The 25,831-nt window shown below is 44.5% G+C and overlaps 1 protein-coding gene across 1 annotated transcript; it reads left to right on the top strand.

The window, feature by feature from the left end:
* Window positions 1-1,611: 1,611 nt before the first annotated feature.
* On the top strand, window positions 1,612-25,076 carry mterf3 (mitochondrial transcription termination factor 3). The gene is made up of 7 exons (XM_060942957.1): window positions 1,612-2,297; window positions 14,865-15,017; window positions 15,108-15,297; window positions 19,913-20,060; window positions 20,390-20,461; window positions 21,318-21,479; window positions 23,680-25,076. The coding sequence occupies exons 1-7, from the start codon at window positions 1,952-1,954 to the stop codon at window positions 23,872-23,874; spliced, it is 1,266 nt and encodes a 421-aa protein (XP_060798940.1). The 5' UTR covers window positions 1,612-1,951; the 3' UTR covers window positions 23,875-25,076.
* Window positions 25,077-25,831: the final 755 nt, after the last annotated feature.

The raw sequence follows: 25,831 nt of genomic DNA, 5'->3' as shown, positions 1-25,831 counted from the left end.
TAAAACACAGTGCTGACTGCAACTTCGAGCTTCCATTTTGAGCTAATTTATCACCATGCCACGTAGATGTGTTGCTGGCGGGTGCAGCAACACGACAGAAGGTGGATTTACACTGCATTCATGGCCCAAGAATGTTCAAACTGCAAAGATTTAGACGCGGTTTGCGAGAAGTTCACGGGCACATTGGGCGCCTATGAAGTGGTCTCTCCTCTGCTTTGCACATTTTACTGAAGACTCGTACGAGACCTCTGATCTGTCGAGGAGCGTTGGCAATAAGCCCGTATTGAAAGAAGGTGTAGTACCAAGAATTAAAGGAAAAGAAAACTACAAGAAAAGGAAAGTAAGTTCAGTTGCACCAGTTCTCCCGGAGTGTGAGCCGAGGGTTGTTGGTAAAACCCGGGATGGAACAGGATGGGATGGGACGGGACGTGACATATTATCACTCGGGCAGTGACCTCTCCGTGGTTGTTGCTAAAACCGGTGATGTCCCGTCTCGGGTTTTAGTAATTGCCTGAGCTGAGCAGTAATGGCGGAGTACTCAGTATGGAGAAAATGGAGAATGAGTAGAGCAGCCGTCTGATTTCTCCGCTGGATATGCTTACCTCAGGAGCAAAATCTCGCCCCTACGTGGAAGAAGTGAATGAACGGAGAACTGAACGAACAACTGAAAGTCAGATTGTTTCAGAATAATCAGCCATAAGATCAGCCTTCAAGAAGCGAGAACACAGACAGGTAAGCTCCGACTCTCATTTGGATACAAAACAACAAAAACAACAACACTCGTTGTTTACCTGTATTTATAGTAATACATGTAACTTGTGTGTTTAAGTTATGGGTATAAGATTATTTAATTTGCTTCACAATGTGATTGTCTCAGTTCATCTGATTATTTAATTAGCCTTTTACGTTTTATCAGTGAAAATGCATGCATGTACATGTATGTTGCATAAGTTATAACACCTATCCTGTTTTAATGAGAGTCAACCCACAATCAATGAAGTCAAATCAGTCTTAGTTGAGCAAGTCGGGACCGGTATTTCTTACTTTCACCATCAATTTTTATTTATATGACTTTGGTCTAGGGCGGCACGGTGGTGTAGTGGTTAGCGCTGTCGCCTCACAGCAAGAAGGTCCTGGGTTCGAGCCCCGGGGCCGGCGAGGGCCTTTCTGTGTGGAGTTTGCATGTTCTCCCCGTGTCCGCGTGGGTTTCCTCCGGGTGCTCCGGTTTCCCCCACAGTCCAAAGACATGCAGGTTAGGTTAACTGGTGACTCTAAATTGACCGTAGGTGTGAATGTGAGTGTGAATGTGTCAGCCCTGTGATGACCTGGCGACTTGTCCAGGGTGTAACCCGCCTTTCACCCGTAGTCAGCTGGGATAGGCTCCAGCTTGCCTGCGACCCTGTAGAACAGGATAAAGCGGCTAGAGATAATGAGATGAGATGAGATGAGATGACAAGGATGCAGGAAAAGAAACTGTAGATGGCAGTAATATGCAACATTGTGGATGCCAGCTGAAGAAGAGGAGGAGGAAAGTCGTGTTCAAGTCGGGCCGCTAGAGGGCAGTGATGAGGGATTGGGATATGTGTTAGAAACTAGACAGTGCAGAAGAAAAATAAAATCAACGTGAGACAGCATGAGTTCAAGCACAAGAATAGTTGGTTCATTAGTTCTTAGTGGTGTAAAGGTTGTAGAGATGAAAAAATGAAAATGGATTCACTTCATCCATATCCGGTGTAGAGCTTAAGGCTGTAAGCTTGTGTTTTTGTGAAGACGTTATTTGTGATCATGTTTTTTTTTTTTTTTCATGACGCTTCTTTGGGTCCATGTGCAGTAGTTCTGGTGTCCTAACTGTTATTGTATCAGCCAGTGTTTCACAGTATGGCATGTATAACTAGGCATAGTTGGTAGTTTTATATTCTGCTTCCCATCATTACTTCCCAGTGAATTAGTCATGTATCTTTGTGGAAGATGTGTGATGTATCTGCAGTCGAGGCTATTGTTAGCAAAAGCACAGCATGTTCCAGTCGTTAAACTCTGCCGTCTCCCTAAAAACACGAGTGACATCCCGACAGCCCTGCTTCATCACAGCCTCTCACAGGACCGCTCTCAGAACACATGGAGACCATCTGGGGTTCGGTACTTCAGTGACCAGCGAACCGAGTCACCACCAAGTCACACATCCAGCAGGATCAGAGAGCAGGAAAAGCCTCAACACAGTTTAGTGCCAGTGATCAACTCTGAACTACAGCACGCTTCCAGAGCATCAGGACCAGTTCCTGCACAGCAGACCTCCATAGGTATGTACAGTGGTGCTTGAAAGTTTGTGAACCCTTTAGAATTTTCTATATTTCTGCATAAATATGACCTAAAACATCATCAGATTTTCACACAAGTCCTAAAAGTAGATAAAGAGAACCCAGTTAAACAAATGAGACAAAAATATTATACTTGGTCATTTATTTATTGAGGAAAATGATCCAATATTACATATCTGTGAGTGGCAAAAGTATGTGAACCTCTAGGATTAGCAGTTAATTTGAAGGTGAAATTAGAGTCAGGTGTTTTCAATCAATGGGATGACAATCAGGTGTGAGCGGGCACCCTGTTTTATTTAAAGAACAGGGATCTATCAAAGTCTGAGCTTCACAACACGTTTATTGAAATGCATCATGGCATGAACAAAGGAGATTTCTGAGGACCTCAGAAAAAGCATTGTTGATGCTCATCAGGCTGGAAAAGGTTACAAAACCATCTCTAAAGAGTTTGGACTCCACCAATCCACAGTCAGACAGATTGTGTACAAATGGAGGAAATTCAAGACCATTGTTACCCTCCCCAGGAGTGGTCGACCAACAAAGATCACTCCAAGAGCAAGGCGTGTAATAGTCAGCGAGGTCACAAAGGACCCCAGGGTAACTTCTATGTAACTGAAGGCCTCTGTCACATTGGCTAATGTTCATGAGTCCACCATCAGGAGAACACTGAACAACAATGGTGTGCATGGCAGGGTTGCAAGGAGAAAGCCACTGCTCTCCAAAAAGAACATTGCTGCTCGTCTGCAGTTTGCTAAAGATCACATGGACAAGCCAGAAGGCTATTGGAAAAGTGTTTTGTGGATGGATGAGACCAAAATAGAACTTTATGATTTCAATGAGAAGCATTACCTATGTTTGGAGAAAGGAAAACACTGCATTCCAGCATAAGAACCTTATCCCATCTGTGAAACATGGTGGTGGTAGTATCATGGTTTGGGCCTGTTTTGCTGCATCTGGGCCAGGACGGCTTGCCATCATTGATGGAACAATGAATTCTGAATTATACCAGCGAATTCTAAAGGAAAATGTCAGGACATCTGTCCATGAACTGAATCTCAAGACAAGGTGGGTCATGCAGCAAGACAACGACCCTCAGCACACAAGTCGTTCTACCAAAGAATGGTTAAAGAAGAATAAAGTTAATATTTTGGAATGGCCAAGTCAAAGTCCTGACCTTAATCCAATCGAAATGTTATGGAAGGACCTGAAGCGAGCAGTTCGTGTGAGGAAACCCACCAACATCCCAGAGTTGAAGCTGTTCTGTACGGAGGAATGGGCTAAAATTCCTCCAAGCCGATGTGCAGGACTGATCAACAGTTACCGGAAACGTTTAATTGCAGTTATTGCTGCACAAGGGGGTCACACCAGATACTGAAAGCAAAGGTTCACATACTTTTGCCACTCACAGATATGTAATATTGGATCATTTTCCTCAGTAAATAAATGACCGAGTATAATATTTTTGTCTCGTTTGTTTAACTGGGTTCTCTTCATCTACTTTAAAGACCTGTGTGAAAATCTGATGTTTTAGGTCATATTTATGCAGAAATATAGAAAATTCTAAAGGGTTCACAAACATTCAAGCACCACTATAGCTCTAACACTAGAGCTTTATACTGATTTATTTCATTTCTTCAGTCATATTTAAGAAAGAAAGAAAGCACAACTTTATTAATCACACACTTGTGAAATTCCTCTCTGCATTTAACCCATCTGAAGCAGTGAACACACACATGAGCAATGAGCACAGACACATACCCAGAGCAGTGGGTAGCCATGCTAACAGCGCCCGGGGAGCAGGTGGGAGTTCGGTGCCTCGCTCAAGGGCACCTCAGCCCAAGGCCGTCCCATATTAACCTAACGGCATGTCTTTGGACTGTGGAGGAAACCGGAGCACCTGGAGGAAACCCACGCAGACACGGGGAGAACATGCAAACTCCGCACAGAAAGGCCCTCGCTGGCCGCTGAGCTCGAACCCAGAACCTTCTTGCTGTGAGGCGACAGTGCTAACCACGTACACAGAGATCAATTTAATACAACAGTTTTCATTACAAGTTATATTATTAGAAAATGTTGAGTGAAAAGTTTTGAGATATTTACATGAATTCCAGTATTTTAGTATATAGACCCCTTCGCATGTTTGTAAACAAACCGACCGTTGCCAGGATGCGCGCGCAGCCTGGACTCAGAAACAATGGCGCTGCCCATAGACCGGCATTATGAGCTGTCAGATTATGCCAAACAATTGTCGTTACAAGATCGAGAATGCTACATAAATAAGTTAACTCTAACAAGTGGACATCGCCTACCGGATCTGTATTTAATTAAAGAGTGGACGGACGATGTTAGTAAGTTCCCTGGTATACAATGGCCAGATATATACTCGTACCTTATTGACAAGACTTCAGTGTACACCCACGAAAAACTTCGTGCCTACAAGTCTTTAGACGCATATGATTGTTATGTGCGGGCATGTACAACTCGATTAACAATGGGACATTCATATTCATTTTGTTTTAATCAAATTATGCCAGTGATGTGATGGCAATGTGGCTTTAGCTACAACAGCAAATACCAACACTAAACAGCAATTTGCAGGAGGTAATGGCATGAAAGGAATGATAGTGTAAAGAGTGCAGCTAAGAGAAATCAGAGCTGCGTAAAAAGCAAGAGGCAGAGAGCAGAAATGAAACTGAACGGGGCGGGAGCTAGGTTAGAGCAGTCAACGTAAGTTGGCATTTAAAGTGAGGGCACACAATTTTACCTTTCCATCCTTGCTTTAAAATTGTGATTTTCGGCATACACAAATAATGATGGCACAAAATCTGGACTGCTTGAGTCAAGCGAGACCTCTCCTACAAACAAAATTGCATGCAAAGCTAAGTTAACATGCTAACAATATTCATTACATTGTGTAACTATGACCCAGCTAATCAGACAAATGTTACCAAAGTATTTTGCTACATCAGTAAACGAAGACTAGAAAGAATAAAAAAGAAAGATTTAATAAATAGCCTGATCTTACCTGTGATGAAGTGGGCGCTGCAAACCCGCGCATTTTTGATGGTGCTTTCATCCCAGTCTACATGTTTGATGGCTTGTAGTCATAGACGTCGGCGATTTTTTTTTGGAATGGGCGAGATCCTGCTGGAATTCTGAACATTTTAACCCCATCACTGCTACGATTCTGACACCCGACAACACAACAACTAGGCATTGCTGAGTCTTTTTTGAGTCCAGGCTGCGCGCGCAATTTCCTCTTATGTATGAATGACGTTTACTGCGAAGGGGTCTATAGGGACATCAGTTTCAAAAACTGATCTTGTTGTTTCTGTCAATGTGACTTGGGGGAAGTTACTGAGCCTTTCAAAGTGGCTCAGTACTTCCCCTTCTCCGTCTGTAATGGCCAGAGAAAGAGAACAGGCTAGTTACACAAGTGCATGCATCTGTGCATGGTGGTGTAGTGGTTAGCACTGTCACCTCACAGCAAGAAGGCTCTGGGCTCGAACCTCACAGCTGACGGGGCCTTTCTGTGTGGAGTTTGCATGTTCTTCCTGTGTCTGCGTGGGTTTCCTCCCATTTCAAAGACATGCAGATTCGGTAAAAATTGTTGATGTGAAATGCTTGTAATGTAATCTTACATCGAAGCAACTCTCTTTTTTTATGATACTACCCCTTCCGCCATTAAGATATGAACTCCCATAGCAATCTGAATCAAGAAGAGGGAGCCATCAGCAAAACATACCTGGAAGGAACAAGCAGAGATGTCAAGGAGAAAGCACAAGTGTGCTGCAACAGGATGCACAAAAGGAAACCAGAGTCTGCATATTCTTCCAAAGCGTCTGGTGAGCTCTCACTGGCTTGATAACCCAGAGGAAGGGGTGTAAATCTCATGCCAGACCGTACCCATATCAGCAGCAGGTCTCCAAGGAGAAGAGCTTCTGTAGTCTTGGTTGTGGCACTGGTTCAGTGTCTGCTCCCTTATTTTCTTCTACTGACTCAGGTTCATACTTCTAAGGCAGTAATCCTGGTACAGAAGCCGTTGCTTACCTCTCAGAGTTTAACTGCAATTCCACACGTGGTGTGGGTGTGATTAACAGAGTTCTCAGTTAAAGATATTATCCAATCAGAGCAAAGCTAATTACAAAGTTAATGTTTAAACGCACAGCCAGAATATCACCGTCTTATTCTATAGGGTTTTCATACAGCATGAGAAATAGAACCAAGGCATATTTTAATTTAAAAAAAAAACCTCTCAAACTTTTACAAAAGCATCTCAGAGGATAATATAACATAATTGAAAAGTGTATGGCATGTTTTATGACACATTTTTTGCAAAATCTTATGGTCCATTTTAGATCAAAGGAGTGTCATCAGAACACGTGCTTCAATAGAAGAGATTAGACATGAGGAAAATCTGACCTTTATTTTTATATATATCCTCCTAGGGCTTAGCGGTCACATGCGTGGACAGCACTTTATGGAAATTCGGAACAAGAATCCACATATGTGGACATACTTTTTCTCTAAAAGTACATCTTATCAAAAGATGATGCTTAGTTTTTATTCTAATCAGGTTCTAATAAGCCCAAATAGCAAAGAGAAATAAAAAATGCATGTAAAAAAAACAGCTTGGGCCTTAGGAGGATATATATCAGTATCAGTCAAAAGTTTGTACACTCCTACTCATTCATAGGTTTTTCTGTATTGTGACTATTTTCTACATTGTAGAACAATACTGAAGATATCAAAACTATGAAATAACGCATGGAACATATCTGGAATTATGTGGTAAACAAAAGTGTTTAAAAAAACAAAACAAAATGTGTTTCATATTTTAGAGTCTTCAAAGTAGCCAGTGTTTATCTTGATGATGCTTTGCACACTATTAGCATTATCTTAACCAGCTTCATGAGGTCGTCACCTGGAATGCTTTTCAATTAACAAGTGCCTCGTCAAAAGTTAATTAGTGCAATTTCTTGCCTTCTTAATGTGTTTGTGATCAAATAGTAAATAATAAAAATACAGTAAATAGCCCTATTCCACAACTGTAGTAATCCATATTATGTCAAGAACCGCTCAGCTAAGTAAAGAGAAACGACATCCATCATTACTTTAAGGCATGAAGCATCTTTTAATTAATAAAAATAAAGAAAAACATCGAATTAGAAAATGTGTCCAAACTTTTGTCTGATACTGTATAAGGGATACGTTTATTAACTCGTATGTTTAAAATTTTTATTTTTCTGTAAAGTTGCTTTGCAACAATGTCTGTTGTTAAGTGCTATACAAATAAATTAATTTGATTTTTGATTTATATATCTTTTGAAGTTAATGTTTAAAAAAAAAACAGCTATACAAGTCCCCAAATCTGTAATGCTTTGCATTACAGCCAACACTACTGTCAAAACCGCTGTTCCAGAAAATGAATCAAGACCTACTGACCAATTAGATTCCTGAATTCACCAGTGCTGTGGTATAATATGAGGAAAATCTGACCTAAGCAGTTAACATGGTCAATATCAGAGATTTGCTTACAATTAAACAGGGACTTAGAAATAGTGCAAAATCTTGAATATTTACTTTCTTTGTTTTAAATATTTCAAAATTCTAAAACCCTCTGTTTATTTATTTCCAATTTTAAAATTAATTTTTTTAAAAATCCCGGATTTTCAATGTGGTTTCAGATTTTTGAACCCCAATGTATATTTATACTCTGCTGTGGTCTTATTAAGATGTTTACAAGGGAATTAACTATGTTATTACTTAGAATAATATTCAGTAACCGCTTTATCCTGGTCATAGTTGCTGTGAACCTGGAACCTATCCCAGGAATACTGGACGTGAATTTGGAATATACCCTGATGGGATTCTGGTCTATCTGTCGCAGGGCACCATGCACTCACATACAGTATATAAACCTATGATTACACACGCATTCACATAAGTTTCAGTAGCTAAAACACCTACTGGCGTGTATGTTTTGGGAAGTGTGAGAAAACCGGAGAACCCGAACTCGGGACTGTGGAGCTGTGAGGCAGCAATACCCACAGCACCGTTCGAAATAAAAACTGTTGAAGTCATGTATGTGCGTTATGTGCTGATATATTGTGCTCAAACAACACCTGCCATCAGTTCTATTTCGTTTCTACTGACCGCCAGAGGCGGTGCTTTCAGCACATGGATATCCATCACACGAACGTGCAGGTCGAGTAATAGTAACAACAAAGTCACGTGTGACCTGGGTGATGTCACCCCGTGACCCCGGCATAAAGGACCGGTAAACCCAGGAAGTGACCTCTTACATCTTCTCGCGTTTGCAGGTTGCGAGTTGGATTGAAATTTGGACAAAGCGCTGTGGTAGTTTCGTTACCCGTAGGGTTGGGGCTGTGCTTATGCACCCTCCAAGAAACTGCGCTAAGTCCACCAACTCTTTTCTTCTTGTCGTTATATTCGTATTGATTTATTACTCCGTAAGCTGAGCGCTCTCGCTCGGTGGGGTTAGCTGATTAGCCCTCCGGGGCGGTGTCCTCACCGCTGGAGGCCGGCTTGTTTTCGCTTCAGGTAAGCGGGTTTCATTTATTTAAATTAAGCGGCGTTCCTCTCGCCGCTGTTTATCAGTTCTGCGGCGCTCGGCGCCTACCCTTGTTAATATTATTAACCACCTTGTTTTGTGTAGCCTCGCCGCCGGCCTGTTCACAGGCCGGCTGTCTTGTGTGTTGTATTCGTATTGATTTATTACTCCGTAAGCTGAGCGCTCTCGCTCGGTGGAGTTAGCTGATTAGCCCTCCGGGGCGGTGTCCTCACCGCTGGAGGCCGGCTTGTCTTCATTCAGGTAAGCGGTTTTCATTCATTTAATTTAAAGCGGTGTTTCTCGCCGCTGTTTATCAGTTCTGTGGCGCACTGCGCCTATCCTTGTTAATATTATTAACCGCCTTATTTTGTGTAGCCTTGTCTCCGGCCTGCTCACAGGCCGGCGGTCTTGTGTGTTGTATTGTTTGTTACTCCGTTAAGCTGAGCGCTCTCGCTCGGTGGAGTTAGCTGATTAGCCCTCCGGGGCGGCGTCCTCACCGCTGGAGGCCGGCTTGTCCTCATTCAGGTAAGCGGTTTTCATTTATTTAATTTAAAGCGGTGTTCCTCGCCGCTGTTTATCAGTTCTGTGGCGCACTGCGCCTATCTTTGTTAATATTATTAACCGCCTTATTTTGTGTAGCCTTGTCTCCGGCCTGCGCACAGGCCGGCGGTCTTGTGGGTTGTATTCGTATTGTTACTCCGTTAAGCTGAGCGCTCTCGCTCGGTGGAGTTAGCTGACTAGCCCTCCGGGGCGGTGTCCTCGCCACTGGAGGCTGGCTTGTTGTCGCCCAGGTAAGCGGTTTTCATTCATCTAAATTAAAACGGTGTTTCTCGCCGCTGCTTATCAGTGCTGTGGCGCACGGCGCCTATCCGTGTTAATATTCCCGACCACGGGTGTGTTCGCCCGGTCGTTTTTCATTACCGCCTGATTGTTTATTTTGGGCTGCTTACTTGGGGGTGTTCTCGCCCTATTTTTTAAGTTCCCTTCTGCCAGCCAGGCGTCATGGACCTCTTCTCTCGCTGCGCCAACTGCCGGTCCCCCTCGAACCGGAGGACGGCCACCGCGAGTGCCCCTCATGCCTGGGTATTGATCACCTGCGGCAGGGGCTGACGGACATGGCCTGCGCAGACTGCATGTGCCTGAGCGTGGCTGCGCGGACCGCCAGGCTGGCTCGGCTGGATTCTCCGTCTGACATCCCCCGGGCCTCGGGGGGACAGGACACGGTGTCGGCTGCAGCAGCGGGGCCCAGCAAGCGCCGTGGGCTCCCCCACACATCTTCGCTTCTAAGGCGAAAAAGAAGCGCTCGGGCGATTTGGCTCAGAAGGTGGAGGTGATGTCCACCGAGCTGGAGGAGATGAAGGCCCTGCTGGCGAATCTTCAGCCTCCGCCACAGGGGGCAGTGTTCCCGCAGCCACCCCTTCTGCCTGGCAGCCCGACTGTTCACCATCACCACCGCTTCTGTCACCGGCCGTTGATGCACGCGGCCTGGATGAACTGTCGATCCAGGGCTTCGGAGAGCTTTGACTGCGGTGGGTCCGATGGTCACGGCTCCACCTCTCCGGCCGGTTCCCAGGCCACCAGCCATGGCACCGTGGCAGCGTCGGAAGGCGGATGCTCATCCATCCAGCCAACGCTGAGGGCTGCATTGGCCCGTCTGGGGTTGGACACACTCCGGTGGCCCAGCATCAGAGCGCTTCCTTCAGAGGTCCCACATAGCCTTCCTCGTTGTCTGTTCCGCCCTCGGCCTCATACATCGAGGAGTTACAGAGGTGTTGGGCGGACCCTAGATGCCTTCCCACCTCCCTAGTGACTGCAGGGCCCTGGCGGCAATGCAGGACACCCCTACCTATGGCCTCCTGCAGATGCCCAACATTGAGAAGCGGCTTTCATTCATTTAAATTAAAGCGGTGTTTCTCACCGCTGTTTATCAGTTCTGTGGCGCACAGTGCCTATCCTTGTTAATATTATCAACCGCTTGTTTTGTGTAGCCTTGTCTCCGGCCTGCTCACGGGCCGGCTGTCTTGTGTGTTTTATTCGTATTGTTTGTTACTCCGTTAAGCTGAGCGCTCTCGCTCGGTGGAGTTAGCTGACTAGCCCCCCGAGGCATGTCCTCGCTGCTGGAGGCCGGTTTGTTGTCGCTCAGGTAAGCGGTTTTCATTCATTTGAATTAAAGCGGTGTTTCTCGCCGCTGTTTATCAGTTCTGTAGCGCACGGCGCCATCCTTGTTAATATTCCTGACCACGGGTGTGTTCGCCCGGTCGTTTATTTTTTATTTCCGCCTGATAGTTTATTTTGGGCTACTTACTTGGAGCGTTCTCGCCCTATTTAAGTTCCCTTCTGCCAGCCAGGTGTCATGGACCCCCAGACGCTGGAGGGGACGAGCGCGGCATCACGGGAGCTGTGTGACGCGGCTCCAGGCCTTTGCCTACTCGTCGCGGGAACTGGGCCGGCTGATGTCGTATCTCACCCTCGGCCGCCAGCAGATAGGGCGGGCACAGTCCCCTCTGGCCGAGCCCGACCGGCGTGTGCTGCACTCTCTCCCTGTTGTCCCCGGGGAGCTGTTTGGCGAAGCCACTCAGCAAGCCCTGGATCGGAGTGCCCAGGTCATCTAGGCGTAACAGCAGTTCGCTGGCCCCCGCCAGGCCCACCACCATGGCAATGCTGCCCAGTCCTTCAGGGGGCCCACACCGACTCTGTCTCGGCCACGCACCCGCCAGGAGACCAGACGGGTTGATGACTTTCGCCGCCCCACCACCTCCCGGACCCGCGGTGCCGCCCCCTACACCCAGTCCACTCCTCGTCGCCCCATGGTGACCGACGGGGGCGCTCTGGACGGCGCTGACATCAGCGCGCCGGCGGTCGGCCGCTTTTCCAGCGAACAGCTCCAAAGCTGGAGAGCGTTGACCCCTGGGTGCTGGTGACCCTCACCGAGGGTTACCGCATCCAGTTCTGCCGCCGTCCACCACGTTTCATGGGGTCAAACACACCACCGTGAGCCATCCGGGGAAGTCCCTCGTCCCCCGGCAGGAAATCGCCACCCTCCTGGAGAAAGGAGCAGTCTCTCCCGTCGACAGGCAGAGACAGCAAGGTGGGTTCTACTCCAGGTATTTTCTGGTTCCGAAGGACGGCGGTATCCGCCCGATCCTCGACCTGAGGTCCCTCAATTCCCACTTGAGGACCATGAGATTCCGCATGCTGCGTACAGTGGATGTCTTACACCACATCCAGGCAGGCGACTGGTTTGTCACCTTCGACCTGAAAGACGCCTACTTCCATGCTCCCATTGTGCCACACCACAGGCAGTTCCTGCGGTTTGCCTTCGAGGGCCAGGCTTTCGAGTTCAATGTTCTGCCCTTTGGGATATTGCTGGCACCCCGTGTGTTCACCGGGTGTGCGGCATCGGCACTACTTCAGGCAAGGGGTTTGCGTGTCCTGCCTTACCTGGACGACTGGCTTGTCTGTTCACGGTCAGCAGCTCAGGCCCGCACCAACATTGCGACTGTGCTCTCGCATGTCGTAGAGCTGGGGCTCAGGGTGAATTACAAGAAGAGCTCGCTGGTGCCCAGCCAGGAGACGACTTTCTTGGGCATGCACCTGGATTCGAGGTCGTTGATGGTAACTCCCTCCCAGACCAGGATCCACAACATCCGCCTACTGCTTGGCTGCTTCGGACGGGGTAGGTCACTCGCCCTGAAGACCTTTCAGCGCCTGCTGGGCATGCTTACGGCAGCCTCCTCTCTGGTCCCGCTGGGACTTCTGGACTTACGCCGCTTCAGAGGTGGTTCAACGGTCTCCACCTCCACCCGGTGCTGCACGGGCACAGCACATCAACGTGCTGGAGCTACGGGCTGTGTTCCTCAGCCTACAGCACTTCCTCCCAGGCCTGACCGGCAGACACGTTCTGGTGCGGACGGACAACGCCACGGTAGTGTACTACATCAACCACCAGGGAGGCACAAAGTCCCTCCAGTGCTTGGAAGTGGCTGGCCAACTTCTGCGGTGGGCCCATCGACATCCCTTGAGCCTGCGTGCCATGTACTTGCCAGGCACTGCCAACAGGGCAGCAGATCTGCTGTCCCGCCGGGACCCCGATCCCGGAGAATGGAGACTCAACCCAGCGGTGGTTCTCGCCATCTGGGAACGTTTTGGCAGGGCAGAGGTGGACCTCTTTGCCTGCCAGGAGTCGACACACTGCCCTCTGTGGTTCAGCCTCCACGGCCCCAGTCCCCTGGGCCAGGATGCGCTGGCGCATGCTTGGCCGAGGCAACTGCTGTATGCCTCCCCCCCTCTGCTGCTGATCGTGCCAACCCTACACAGGGTTGCGATGGACCGCCACGGGCTGCTGCTTGTCGCCCCCCCGGTGGCCGGGCCGAGTGTGGTTCCCAAGTTGCTGCAACTTCTGAACGGTGACCCCTGGTGCCTGCCAGTGAGGACTGACCTGCTATCACAGCTGGGAGGGCAGATCTGGCACCCGGATCCAGCCCGTCTGCAGCTCTGGGTATGGCCGCTGAAGGGCCGGACCCCCTGCAAGGTCCTTGTGAGCCGGCAGTGGTCAACACCATTGCAAGCTCTCGGGCACCCCCCACCAATGCCCTCTATGCCAACAGATGGAGGCTTTTCTCCAACTGGTGCTTAACTCGGGGGGAGGAGCCTACATGCTGCCCCCTGCCGACCATTCGACTGTTCCGCCAGTCTCTGCTTTGATAAGGGTCTTACCCCTGCCACCATCAAGGTCTATGCAGCTGCCATCTCTGCTCAGCATGCCAGAGTTGGGGGAAGGACCGTGGGGTCCCACGCCTTGGTGGCACGTTTCTTGAAGGGTGCTCTCCGGTTGAGACCCCCCCGACGGAGCCGGGTACCCACATGGGACCTTCATTGGTGCTGCAGGCTCTCTGCGACGCACCGTTCTGAGCCCCTGCTCACGGCAGACATTTCATGGCTCTCCCTGAAGACTGCTTTTCTTCTGGCCATTACATCGACGAGGCGCGTCGGGAAACTACACGCGCTGTCGGGGAGTGCCTGCAGTGGCACTCCGACAGTGGGGTCACCCTGTGGCCTAACCCCTCTTTCCTCCCGAAGACCCTCTCTGCTACCTTCGTCAACCAGCCCCTTAGCCTTGCGGCGTTCGAGGCGGGCCATGGTGAGAGGTCAGAACTTTTGTGCCCAGTTCGCGCCCTCAGGGTGTACGTGTCGCGTACAGAGGGCTTCCGTAGGAGTGACGCCCTGTTTTTGTGCCACACAGGACCGACGAAGGGTCTGGCGCTCTCTAAGCAGAGGCTATCCAAGTGGATAGTCGAGGCCATATTACATGCCTACAGGCACAGTGGCTTCCCGATTCCTCCGGCTGTCAGGGCGCACTCTGCACGGGGCGTGGTGGCCTCATGGGCATCACTGAAGGGCGTGCCCCTTTCAGACATATGCAGCGCAGCCTCCTGGGCTTCCAGCTGCACCTTCACCAGGTTTTACCGTCTTAATGTCGTCCCACATAATCCTGTGGCGACGGCTGTCATTCCAGGCCCGTCGCAGCAGCACTGGGTACGGGTAGGCACTCCTCATGACCTGGTTGGTATTAGTCATCCATGTGCTGAAAGCACCGCCTCTGGCGGTCAGTAGAAACGAAATAGAACGAGGGTTATGTATATAACCGCGGTTCTATGAGTTTCGGATGACCGCCAGAGCTTGGCAGTCACTCGGAGTGTACACGAGAAGATTTGCCAAGAGGTCACTTCCTGGGTTTACCGGTCCTTTATGCCGGGGTCACGGGGTGACATCACCCAGGTCACACGTGACTTTGTTACTATTACTCGACCTGCACGTTCGTGTGATGGATATCCATGTGCTGAAAGCACCGCCTCTGGCGGTCATCCGAAACTCATAGAACCGCGGTTATATACATAACCCTCGTTTTATAAAGCATAACTTCTCAAACTGTTTTGCTGACCTCCTAATGTGTGTTGATCTTGTCTTCTGAACAGATTTGGATGCACTATCCTGTCCATCTCCATTTGAAGAAATTAGTGATGAAGATGCCATACAGATCTTTGTGCCTCCCAACCTTCCACCCACCACATTCACACTCAGAGATTATGTGGACAAATCAGAGACCCTAACAAATCTGGTTCACTTGGGTATGTTTTTCCTGCTGTAAATACATGTTTATATGATGTGAGCCCATATGTGACCATGCCGTTTTTTGTTGTTTTTTTGGTTTTTTTTAGGGGTTGATCTGTCAAAACTAGAGAAACGACCTAATGTGGGCTCTATGCTGGTGAGGCTGGACTTCCAAGAAGACGTAGTACCACGGCTCCTTTTCTTGAAAGATCTGGGAGTTCAGGACTTTCAGCTGGGCCCGATGCTCACGAAGAACCCCTTTTTATTCACTGAGAGCTTGGAAGATCTGCAATCCAGGTCAGAACTAATTACATGTCTGTCATACCTTAATTATGCAAGCCACAATAGCTTTTTATAATTTATGATGTATTTGTATGTTCTGTTGATTCTATGACGCTCTTATTCGCATATGCATAACAGTAGTGTAATGATGCACATACAGTGGTGCTTGAAAGTTTGTGAACCCTTTAGAATTTTCTATATTTCTGCATAAATACGACCTAAAACATCATCAGATTTTCACACAAGTCTTAAAAGTAGATAAAGAGAGCCCAGTTAAACAAATGAGACAAAAATATTATACTTGGTCATTTATTTATTGAGGAAAATGATCCAATATTACATATCTGTGAGTGGCAAAAGTATGTGAACCTTTGCTTTCAGTATCTGGTGTGACCTCCTTGTGCAGTAATAACTGCAACTAAACGTTTGCGGTAACTGTTGATCAGTCCTGCACACCGGCTTGGAGGAATTTTAGCCCGTTCCTCCATACAGAACAGCTTCAACTCTGGGATGTTGGTGGGTTTCCTCACATGAACGCTCGCTTCAGGTCCTTCCACAACATTTCGATTGAATTAAGGTCAGGACTTTGACTTGGCCATTCCAAAACATTAACTTTATTCTTCTTTAACTATTCTTTGGTAGAACGACTTGTGTGCTTAGGGCCGTTGTCTTGCTGCATGACCCACCTTCTCTTGAGATTCAGTTCATGGACAGATGTCCTGACATTTTCCTTTAGAATTTGCTGGTATAATTCAGAATTAATTGTTCCATCAATGATGGCAAGTCGTCCTGGCCCAGATGCAGCAAAACAGGCCCAAACCATGATACTATCATCACCATGTTTCACAGATGGGATAAGGTTCTTATGCTGGAATGCAGTGTTTTCCTTTCTCCAAACATAACGCTTCTCATTGAAACCAGAAATTCTATTTTGATCTCATCCGTCCACAGAACATTTTTCCAATAGTCTTCTGGCTTGTCCATGTGATCTTTAGCAAACTGCAGACGAGCAGCAATGTTCTTTCTGGAGAGCAGTGGTTTTCTCCTTGCAACCCTGCCATGCACACCATTGTTGTTCAGTGTTCTCCTGATGGTGGACTCATGAACATTAACATTAGCCAATGTGAGAGAGGCCTTCAGTTGCTTAGAAGTTACCTGGGTTCCTTTGTGACCTCACTGACTATTACATGCCTTGCTCTAGGAGTGATCTTTGTTGGTCAACCACTCCTGGGGAGGGTAACAATGGTCTTGAATTTCCTCCATTTGTACACAATCTGTCTGACTGTGGATTGGTGGAGTCCAAACTCTTTAGAGATGGTTTTGTAACCTTTTCCAGCCTGATAAGCATCAACAACGCTTTTTCTGAGGTCCTTAGAAATCTCCTTTGTTCGTGCCATGATACACTTCCACAAACATGTGTTGTGAAGATCAGACTTTGATAGATCCCTGTTCTTTAAATAAAACAGGGTGCCAACTCACACCTGATTGTCATCCCATTGACTGAAAACACCTGACTCTAATTTCACCTTCAAATTAACTGCTAATCCTAGAGGTTCACATACTTTTGCCACTCACAGTTATGTAATATTGGATCATTTTCCTCAATAAATAAATGACCAAGTATAATATTTTTGTCTCATTTGTTTAACTGGGTTCTCTTTATCTACTTTTAGAACTTGTGTGAAAATCTGATGATGTTTTAGATCATATTTATGCAGAAATATAGAAAATTCTAAAGGGTTCACAAACTTTTAAGCACCACTGTACATGCCTGTTTATCACAACAAAGTAAATTTCAGTTTGCCTTTTATTACCAAAAAAAAATCTATTACTGAAATAAGCATAGGAACGTAAGAGATAAAATACAATGGGGTATGCAGTTATAGAAAAATTATCACTGATGAATTTGTGTGATACAGCCCAACTGAAAGCTGTTTATTACCATCTAGTAGTTGTTTATTCTTCTATAACCAGCATGTGCCAAAGTGTTTATTCCTCTTCCACCACATCAGTTTGCCAGTGCTTACGATTTTCAATTTATCAGTGACTCGCATGTCCAACTTTTTAAACCATTTCTTGCGTTTAATTTTATGAAACATCTGCCAGAAAAGTGAGTTCCTATTATTGCTTATGTTATAGCAGTTAGAAACAGTTCCCTCTCTTTGTGAAGTATTTTTAAAAAAATATACACGACATCCTTTTACTAGTAAAGTCCACTATACAAATACTCAAAACACAGGTTGTTAGGTATGCCCAGTGTCACCTGAATAAGTAGGTACAGTATACATTTTGCGCTGAGTACAAGCAGGGACTCCGGCAAAACTAACTATGACAGCATAACTAAAAGGGGAGAGCCAGAAGGTAACACAGGCATGAGGGAGCCCCGGGACATAAAGCAGCAGCCACTACACCGTCAACAAACTCGAGTGAGCAAGTGAGTAGGGACTGACAGCATCCATACATCCCAGTTTACCAAAACACTCCATGTCTGAGGACCCTCCAGATCTACACCTTTACCTCATAAACACCATTAACAAAAGGCTTGACTAAACAGATATGTTTTCAGCCGAGACTTAAATGCTGAGACTGTGTCTGATTCCCGAACATTACTTGGAAGGCTGTTCCATAACTGTGGGGCTTTGTAAGAAAAGGCTCTGCCCCCTGATGTAGCCTTCACTATACGAGGTACCAGCAGATAGCCTGCACCTTTTGATCTAAGTAGGCGTGGCGGGTCATAGAGGAGCAGAAGTTCACTCAGGTACTGTGGTGCGAGACCATTCAGTGCTTTAAAGGTCAATAGTAGTATTTTATAATCAATACGAAATTTGATTGGGAGCCAATGCAGTGTGGATAAGACATAACATAATGTACATGTAACAGCATTGTGGTATAATGGACAATAAACAGTGTACAACAGCAGAAAACATGTAAATCTATAACTTACTGTTTTGTACTCATTGTAGTTTTTAGCAACAGTTATGACTTTACTAAATATTAATTTGTTACATGACAAATACACTGCCCAGCCAAAAAAAAAATTGTCACACACTAATATTTTATTAGACTGCCTTTAGTTTTGATTACAGAGCACATTCACAATGTCATTGTTTCACCAACCTTATGTAACATCACAACATTTATTTCCATCCAGAGTTGCATTAATTTTTCACTGATATCTTGTATTGATGACGGGAGAGTCAAACCACTCTGTAAATTATTCTCCAGCATATCCCAAAGACTTTTAAAGTTCAGGACTCTGCGGTGGCCAATTTGTGTGTAAAAATGATTCCTCGTGCTTCCTGAACCACTCTTTTACAATCTGAACCCTAATTTTATGTCCGTACCATCAGGGAAGAAAAAAATCCATTGTGATAACCTGGTCGTTCAGTACATTCAGGTCGTCAGCGGACGTCATTTTATTGCCACACAATGTTGCTGAGCCTCGACCTGAACAACCGAAGCAACCCCAGATCATAACACTGCCTCCAGAGGCTTGTACAGCGGCCACTATGGATGATGGGTGCATCGCTTCATGTGCTTCCCTTCTTACCCTGACACACCCATAACTCAGGAATAGGGTCAGTCTGGACCACATGGCCTTTTTCCATTGCTCCAGAGTCCAATCTTTATGCTCCCAAGCAAATTGAAGCTTTTTCTTCTGATTAGTCTCACTAACAAATGGGTTTTTTGTTGTTGTTGTTTTTTAAATATGGCCACACAGCTGTTTAGTCCCAGTCCTGTGAGTTCTTGTTGCATTGTGCATGTGGAAATGCTCTTAATTTCACTATTAAACAAACATGAATTCTGTTCTCTGGGTTTTGTTATAAAACATATATATATTTCGACTACATTTAAGTAATCTGATCATGATCAGTTAAGATTTTTGTCTGACCACATTTCTTCCATGAAGTTGATGGTTCACCACTATCCTTCCAGATTTTAACTGGGTTCTTAACCCAGTTCCAGTCATTTCAGCAACCTTCTTAGTTGGTTTCTTTGCTTGATGCAGGCCAATAATTTGACCTTCTGAAACACAGTAACCTCTATTCTATAACCACGGGATACATCTTAGGACGTGGTAGTTTAAGAAATGAGAAGCTACTCATTGCATTATCTAGGGTTAAAAATTGTTGCCAGCTGAAACATTAATCAGTGCAGTAATGATCTAATCAAATGTTCTTAAATATTTGCTTATTTAAATCCAAACTGCAACTTTTTTTTTGGGCCGGACACTGTATTTTGTAATAGATCAAAGCCTTTGACCAAGAATAATGCTTATATACATTAGCACAGCAATTTGATTACACTGACGAGCTCATTGAGAAGAGCACTCGTTAAAAAAAAATTAGGATTAAAAATAACGTAATATCAGTGACCGGCCTAAGCCGAAACACTTGGTAATGCTACCGTGTGTTAGCTACACTTGAATTTTACATCCAGTCATAAAGTGTGTTGTTAAATACCGATTCTTAACTTTTTACTTTGTAGAATGGTATTGTTATGATGTGATTTTCATATAAGGTACTGTGGGTTTGATGCCTATCCATTACCACTGTATGAATTGTGAATTGGAAACTGTAACTGACTTTGTATGATCTACCTATCAGTTTCTTTACTGCTTCTGTAAAAGGGTTTCATATTTGAAGTCGAAGAAATTCAGTTCAGAGTCTGTTGCTGTGATGGTGAGCAAAGCTCCATATTTACTGAACTTCAGTGTGAAAAGGTTGGACAACCGTCTGGGATTTTTCCAGCAGCAGCTGGGCCTCAGTGCTCACAAGGTGAGGCTTCTGTGTGTTTTCCAGACATCAAATAAATAGAAAATATAAGTAAATGCTGCAGTCATGAAAGGAAATGCTACATCCACACTAGTACTAACTCAGTGTGTAAACCTAAAACACCAATGAATATGCATTTCAGTAGGTAATTTAGTTTTGTGGAAGTCTAATTATTATTAGACTTGTACTGTTATTGCAGTTCCAAGTAAATAATTGTAATATTGTTGCAGTTCCAAGTGCTCATCTATAAGAACACATTTGTATTTTATTTGTTAATTCCTGACTTTTATTATTTATATTGGTGTTTGTAAATATTTCCTTTATACTTTCAGACCCGAGATATTGTGACTCGTCTGCCAAGGTTACTGTGTGGCAGTTTAGAGCCAGTAAAAGAGAACCTAAGGGTACAGTGCATTGCTTATAGCAAATATATGAGCGATTAGTTTAACTTAAAGGAACAGTCCACCGTACTTCCATAATGAAATATGTTCTTTTCTGAATTGAGACGAGCTTATCCGTACCTCTCCGAGCTTTGCGCGACCTCCCAGTCAGTCAGACGCGCTGTTACTCCTGTTTACTCCTGTTAGCAATGTAGCTAGGCTCAGTATGGCCAACGGTATTTTTTGGGACTGTAGTTAGATGCGACCAAACTCTTCCACGTTTTTCCTGTTTACATAGGTTTATATGACCAGTGACATGAAACAAAGTTCAGTTAAAAAAATTGAAACGTGGCGATTTTCTATGCTATGGAAAGTCCGCACTATAATGACAGGCGTACTAACACCTTCTGCGCGCTTCGACAGCGCATTGATACCGTCACTCAGGAGTGACGGTATCAATGCGCTGTCGAAGCGCGCAGAAGGTGTTAGTACGCCTGTCATTATAATGCGGACTTTCCATAGCATAGAAAATCGCCACGTTTCAATTTTTTTAACTGAACTTTGTTTCATGTCACTGGTCATATAAACCTATGTAAACAGGAAAAACGTGGAAGAGTTTGGTCGCATCTAACTACAGTCCCAAAAAATACCGTTGGCCATACTGAGCCTAGCTACATTGCTAACAGGAGTAACAGCGCGTCTGACTGACTGGGAGGTCGCGCAAAGCTCGGAGAGGTACGGATCAGCTCGTCTCAATTCAGAAAAGAATATATTCATTATGGAAGTACGGTGGACTGTTCCTTTAAACAATCTGGGCAGTTTTTGTGTACTCTTAGGTTTATTTAAATGCTTTCTGGTTTTGTTTTGTTTTTTAACTCAGGTTTGTGAACTGGAGTTCGGGTTTCGCAGAAATGAAATCCAGCATATTGTCACTGCGGTTCCAAAAGTGTTAACAGCTAATAAAAGAAAACTGACACAGATATTTGACTTTGTCCACAACACTATGGGTGTACCTCACTCTCTGATTACAAAGTTCCCACAGGTATATAACTCCTGTACCACCTCCTTATTAAAGGACTATTACTGTGTAATAGAGAACTGAGTGAAGAAATGGAGAGAAGTAGTCCTGCTAACTAAATTCTATAGCCCAAGAGCTTTCTGGTTATTTTTGAGAATTTATTAATCAAAACTTCATTCCACTGATGTAACTTATTCCCAGAGGTGGGTAGAGTAGCCAAAAATTGTACTCAAGTAAGAGTATTGTTACTTTAGAATAATATTACTCAAGTAAAAGTAAAAAGTAGTCGTCCAATTAATTACTTGAGTAAGAGTAAAAAGTACTAAGTGAAAAAACTACTCAAGTACTGAGTAACTGCTGAGTAACTTCTTTGTTTATTGATCAGGATGTCATAACAGGCAGAGATTTCATATATATTTCACACATATAAACTGTGTGTGTGTGTGTAGTTCTGTGTATTAATAACAACAAGAAGCTCAAGGCAGTCTGCACATAAACCATAACACTGTGTGTGTGCGCGCGCGTGCATGTTCACTCCATGAAGTGACTGTTCAGCTTTAACAGCAGCTGGCTCTCAATTTTGCACTGTGAAGCTGTGACCTTTTAGCTGTGAACAGGTGAAAACAATAATAAATTAAATATTAATTAATGAAATCTTTACTAAGTAACATAATAAAACAATGGGTGGAGGTTACAAAGAAAAAGAAGAAAAAGGCAGTCTGCACATAAACCATAGCATTGTGTGTGTGTGTGCGCGCACGTGCATGTGTGACTGTTCAGCTTTAACAGCAGCTGAACATCAAGCGTAATATCTCCTCATACGAAAAAGACTGGAAATAATCCTGTAAGATGCGATCAACGATGTTAATCCTTTCATCTTCCAAAAAGTTGTTTACTGGCTCCATCTCGCAGAGGAGTTAGCAAGTGGAAGTAACAAGCAAAAAGGTTGCTAACTAGCTGCCAGTGCCCAGCTTGGCTGGGTGGTGGTGGGGATTGCTAGCAAGCGGTCAAGCTAATGCCCTTCCTTTTGTGAACAAGCACTTGCAGACAAATAATAAAACAAATCTCACAGAAAAAAACACCTAAAGTCTTCACAAATCCCTCTAATCCACAACAAATACAGTAGCTTGAAAAATGGAGATTTCACAAACGATATGTTACGCGTTTTATTTAGTAAGTTTTCACCAGTCTTCCATTCCCAGTTTTTGACCAGAGCCGTGTACAACTGTAATGCTATTGAGGAGCTGACATTAGGCGAGCAACCTTATTTTCATGAGCATTTTTTGGTTTCACATCAATAAAAAGTGATTGTTAGGAAGATTTTTTGTAGTTTTATTTCTTGGTTCTCTGGTGGGTGGGTGTTATCTTGCCGTCTGAGGCCGCCGTGCGTCAATACGTTTCCACAAAACAATGTATTTTACAGTTATTTATGATGTTACAACAGGGCTAACATCTGCCTACGAAGAGAGCCAAAAGCACATAGCCTACTTACCGCAATGTGTTTCCTCAAATTCGACGTTGAGTTTTTATAAGCTGAAACGTCCACTGGTTTGGGGAGACACATGTGACACCGCATAACATAACTATTATTTTTTGTTGTTTGGAGAGTGAACATGGTTTGTCTGTGTGGCCAGGGGTGTGCCTCTTCAGCTTGATGAGAAACGCCGGTCGCTGTCTCTGCCATTTTTCTTCTGCTTCCGTGCTCTTTTCCACCTGGGCTGGTCTTGCCGCGGGAATTTTGTGTGTGGGCGCGCGTGGCGGCTTGGCTCTTTTAGATTGGCGAAACGGAGTTAAACCATAGCTCCTCCCACTATGGCTCTGGCTGCTACATTTGATCAGTGAGATGCTGTCATGTGACAGAGCCTCTGCTGGAAGTCTCGACAAAACATAAACAAACAGACCACGCATCGCACGGATCAATAAAAATAAAGTAGCGAGTAATGAGCAGAATATAGCCCAATGTAACGGAGTAAAAGTACCGCTTCTTCTTCACAAATGTACTCAAGTAAAAAGTATGCTGCATTAAAACTACTCTTACAAGTACAATTCATCCAAAAAGTTACTCAAGTAAATGTAACGGAGTAAATGTAGCGCGTTACTACCCACCTCTGCTTATTCCAAGCCACTTGTTGCTTGTTGGAATAAAAAAAATGCTTTTTACTTGTCATTAAAGGGGAAAAAATGTAGCATGAAATCTCATGACTTATTTTCTGGTTTTCATCAGGTGCTGAATGCAAAATTTCTTCGTATAAGAGAACGACACCTGTTTCTTGAGTACTTGGGCCGTGCTCATTATGAACCCACTCATCCAAACTACATCTCTCTGGAGTGCCTGGTGGCCCTGCCTGATGAAACCTTCTGCTCTAAAGTAGCATTAGCTTCTCTGGATGATTTTGAACAATTTCAGAAAACTCTGTAGTAGTAAAAGTATCATTGTGTCTATGAGGGATTGGGTGTCTGAATTATTTTGAATGTCTCATATTAAGAATCCATAAAAGCAGGACTTTAGTTGCAAAGAAACAGAGTTTTAGTCGGGTCAGAGTCGAAACTTGTCTTGTTGACTTGATAGTCATATTTCAGTATGCATATATTTGAGTGTACATGATTTATGGATACATAAATTTATACCTAAAGACTTGATGTGAATGCCAAGGTTGTTGGGGGTTTTGTTGTTGTTGTTGTTGTTTGGGTTTTTTTTTTTTTGGGGGGGGGTCCCTTTTAGATATAATGTTCATGTATATATTTATGTAAAAAAAAAGTTCAAGCAATGATGTAGAAACATGTTTGAAACTTACAATAAATTTACAATTGTAAATTACTCATTCCAAAACAGTCAGCAAGATAGGAAGGTAAATTAATATCATTTTGTTTGACCAGCTACGCTCTTGCTGTGAGTGAGCAGCTTTAAAGGGAAAGAAATTATAAGAACTGGCCTTTGCATGCTGCTACTATATACTGAATTAATCTATTTATATGAAGTATAACAAGTAAGAAGTAAAATATATAATGAGATGTGTTGTATTGGAAAATAATGAGACTGGGTGATTACCACTCCCAAAATAATAATTTTCCAATAACAACATGACCCATGTGTTTTATTCCTCTTGTACCAGAGCAATTTGTCAAGGATTACTATTCTTATTTATTCAAGGATGACATTTCATATGTTTTAGTCCATTTTTTACATCCTTTTAATAGCGTGGAATATCTGTAAGACAATTTTGTTCCTGTTATCATTTATAACACGGTGCACGGTGGTGTAGTGGTTAGCACGGTCGCCTCACAGCAAGAAGGTCCAGGTTCAAACCCAGCGGCCAGCGAGGGCCTTTCTGTGTGGAGTTTGCATGTTCTCCCTGTGTCTGCGTGGGTTTCCTCTGGGTGCTCCGGTTTCCCCCACAATCCAAAGACATGCAGTTAGGTTGACGTGGGGCAGCCTTGGGCTGAGGTGCCCTTGAACAAGGTACCTAATCCCTGACTGTTCCCCAGGTGCTCTGGGCTGCCCACTGCTCTGGGTGTGTGTGCTTGTGTGTTCACTGCTTCAGATGGGTTAAATGCAGAGGATGAATTTCCCTGTGCTTGAAGTGTGCATGTGACGAATAAAGTTTTTTTTTTTTTAAGTCATTTTCTGAGCTCGCTCTCTGTTTTTAAGAAACAGTAACTTGTCATTTTACAGAAATGCATTTCACAAAGGCTCATTGTGAAGACTTGCCTGTGTCTTAAAAAAAACGTATTTACCTTTCTACTGTGTAGAAGATTTTCTGCTGTGGTTTTTACTTGTTCTGATCAGGTTGAATTTTAGAAAATATTGAAAATTTTATCTTGTTTTATTTTTTAGAAATGAAGCCTAGAAGTATAAAAGTAGAAGTAAACTGTTTCACCATGTCACTAGGATAAAAGTAAAGGTCTAAACCAATGAAAATATGTAGTCCAAATTCCCAGACATCATTAAAATTGGTCAGTTAGTTTTGCTTCTTTAGAATGATTTAGAAAACCTCTAACTCTGTCCCTCTGAATCACATGTTGATCCTGCTCCGTGGACCTGCCTGATCCATCCTGATGCCTTCTGTCTGGCTGGAATCTCATCACATTGTTCCTGTGGAGGATGGCCCCATAGTGACAGTCAAAAGTTGCACTTGGAAGATGGCTCTGGACCCTTAAAGTAATACATTTATGTCTGAGGACTAAAGTTGTCGTGAACAGTTTATAACTTCAACAAAACAGACTTCATGCTGGAGCTATAATGATTTTCCTGGTTTCACAGTTATACTTTGTGAATACTATTGTGTATACAATAGGACACTGTTATAGAAGCAAGTTATTTATAATCGCACTATCTGTTATCACCCAAATGAGGATGGGTTCCCTTTTGAGTCTGG

Source organism: Neoarius graeffei, chromosome 16, assembly GCF_027579695.1.
Source record: "Neoarius graeffei isolate fNeoGra1 chromosome 16, fNeoGra1.pri, whole genome shotgun sequence".
Taxonomy (NCBI): domain Eukaryota; kingdom Metazoa; phylum Chordata; class Actinopteri; order Siluriformes; family Ariidae; genus Neoarius; species Neoarius graeffei.
The sequence above is the reverse complement of the archived record's forward strand: the minus strand, read 5'-3'. Positions and strand labels throughout refer to the sequence as shown.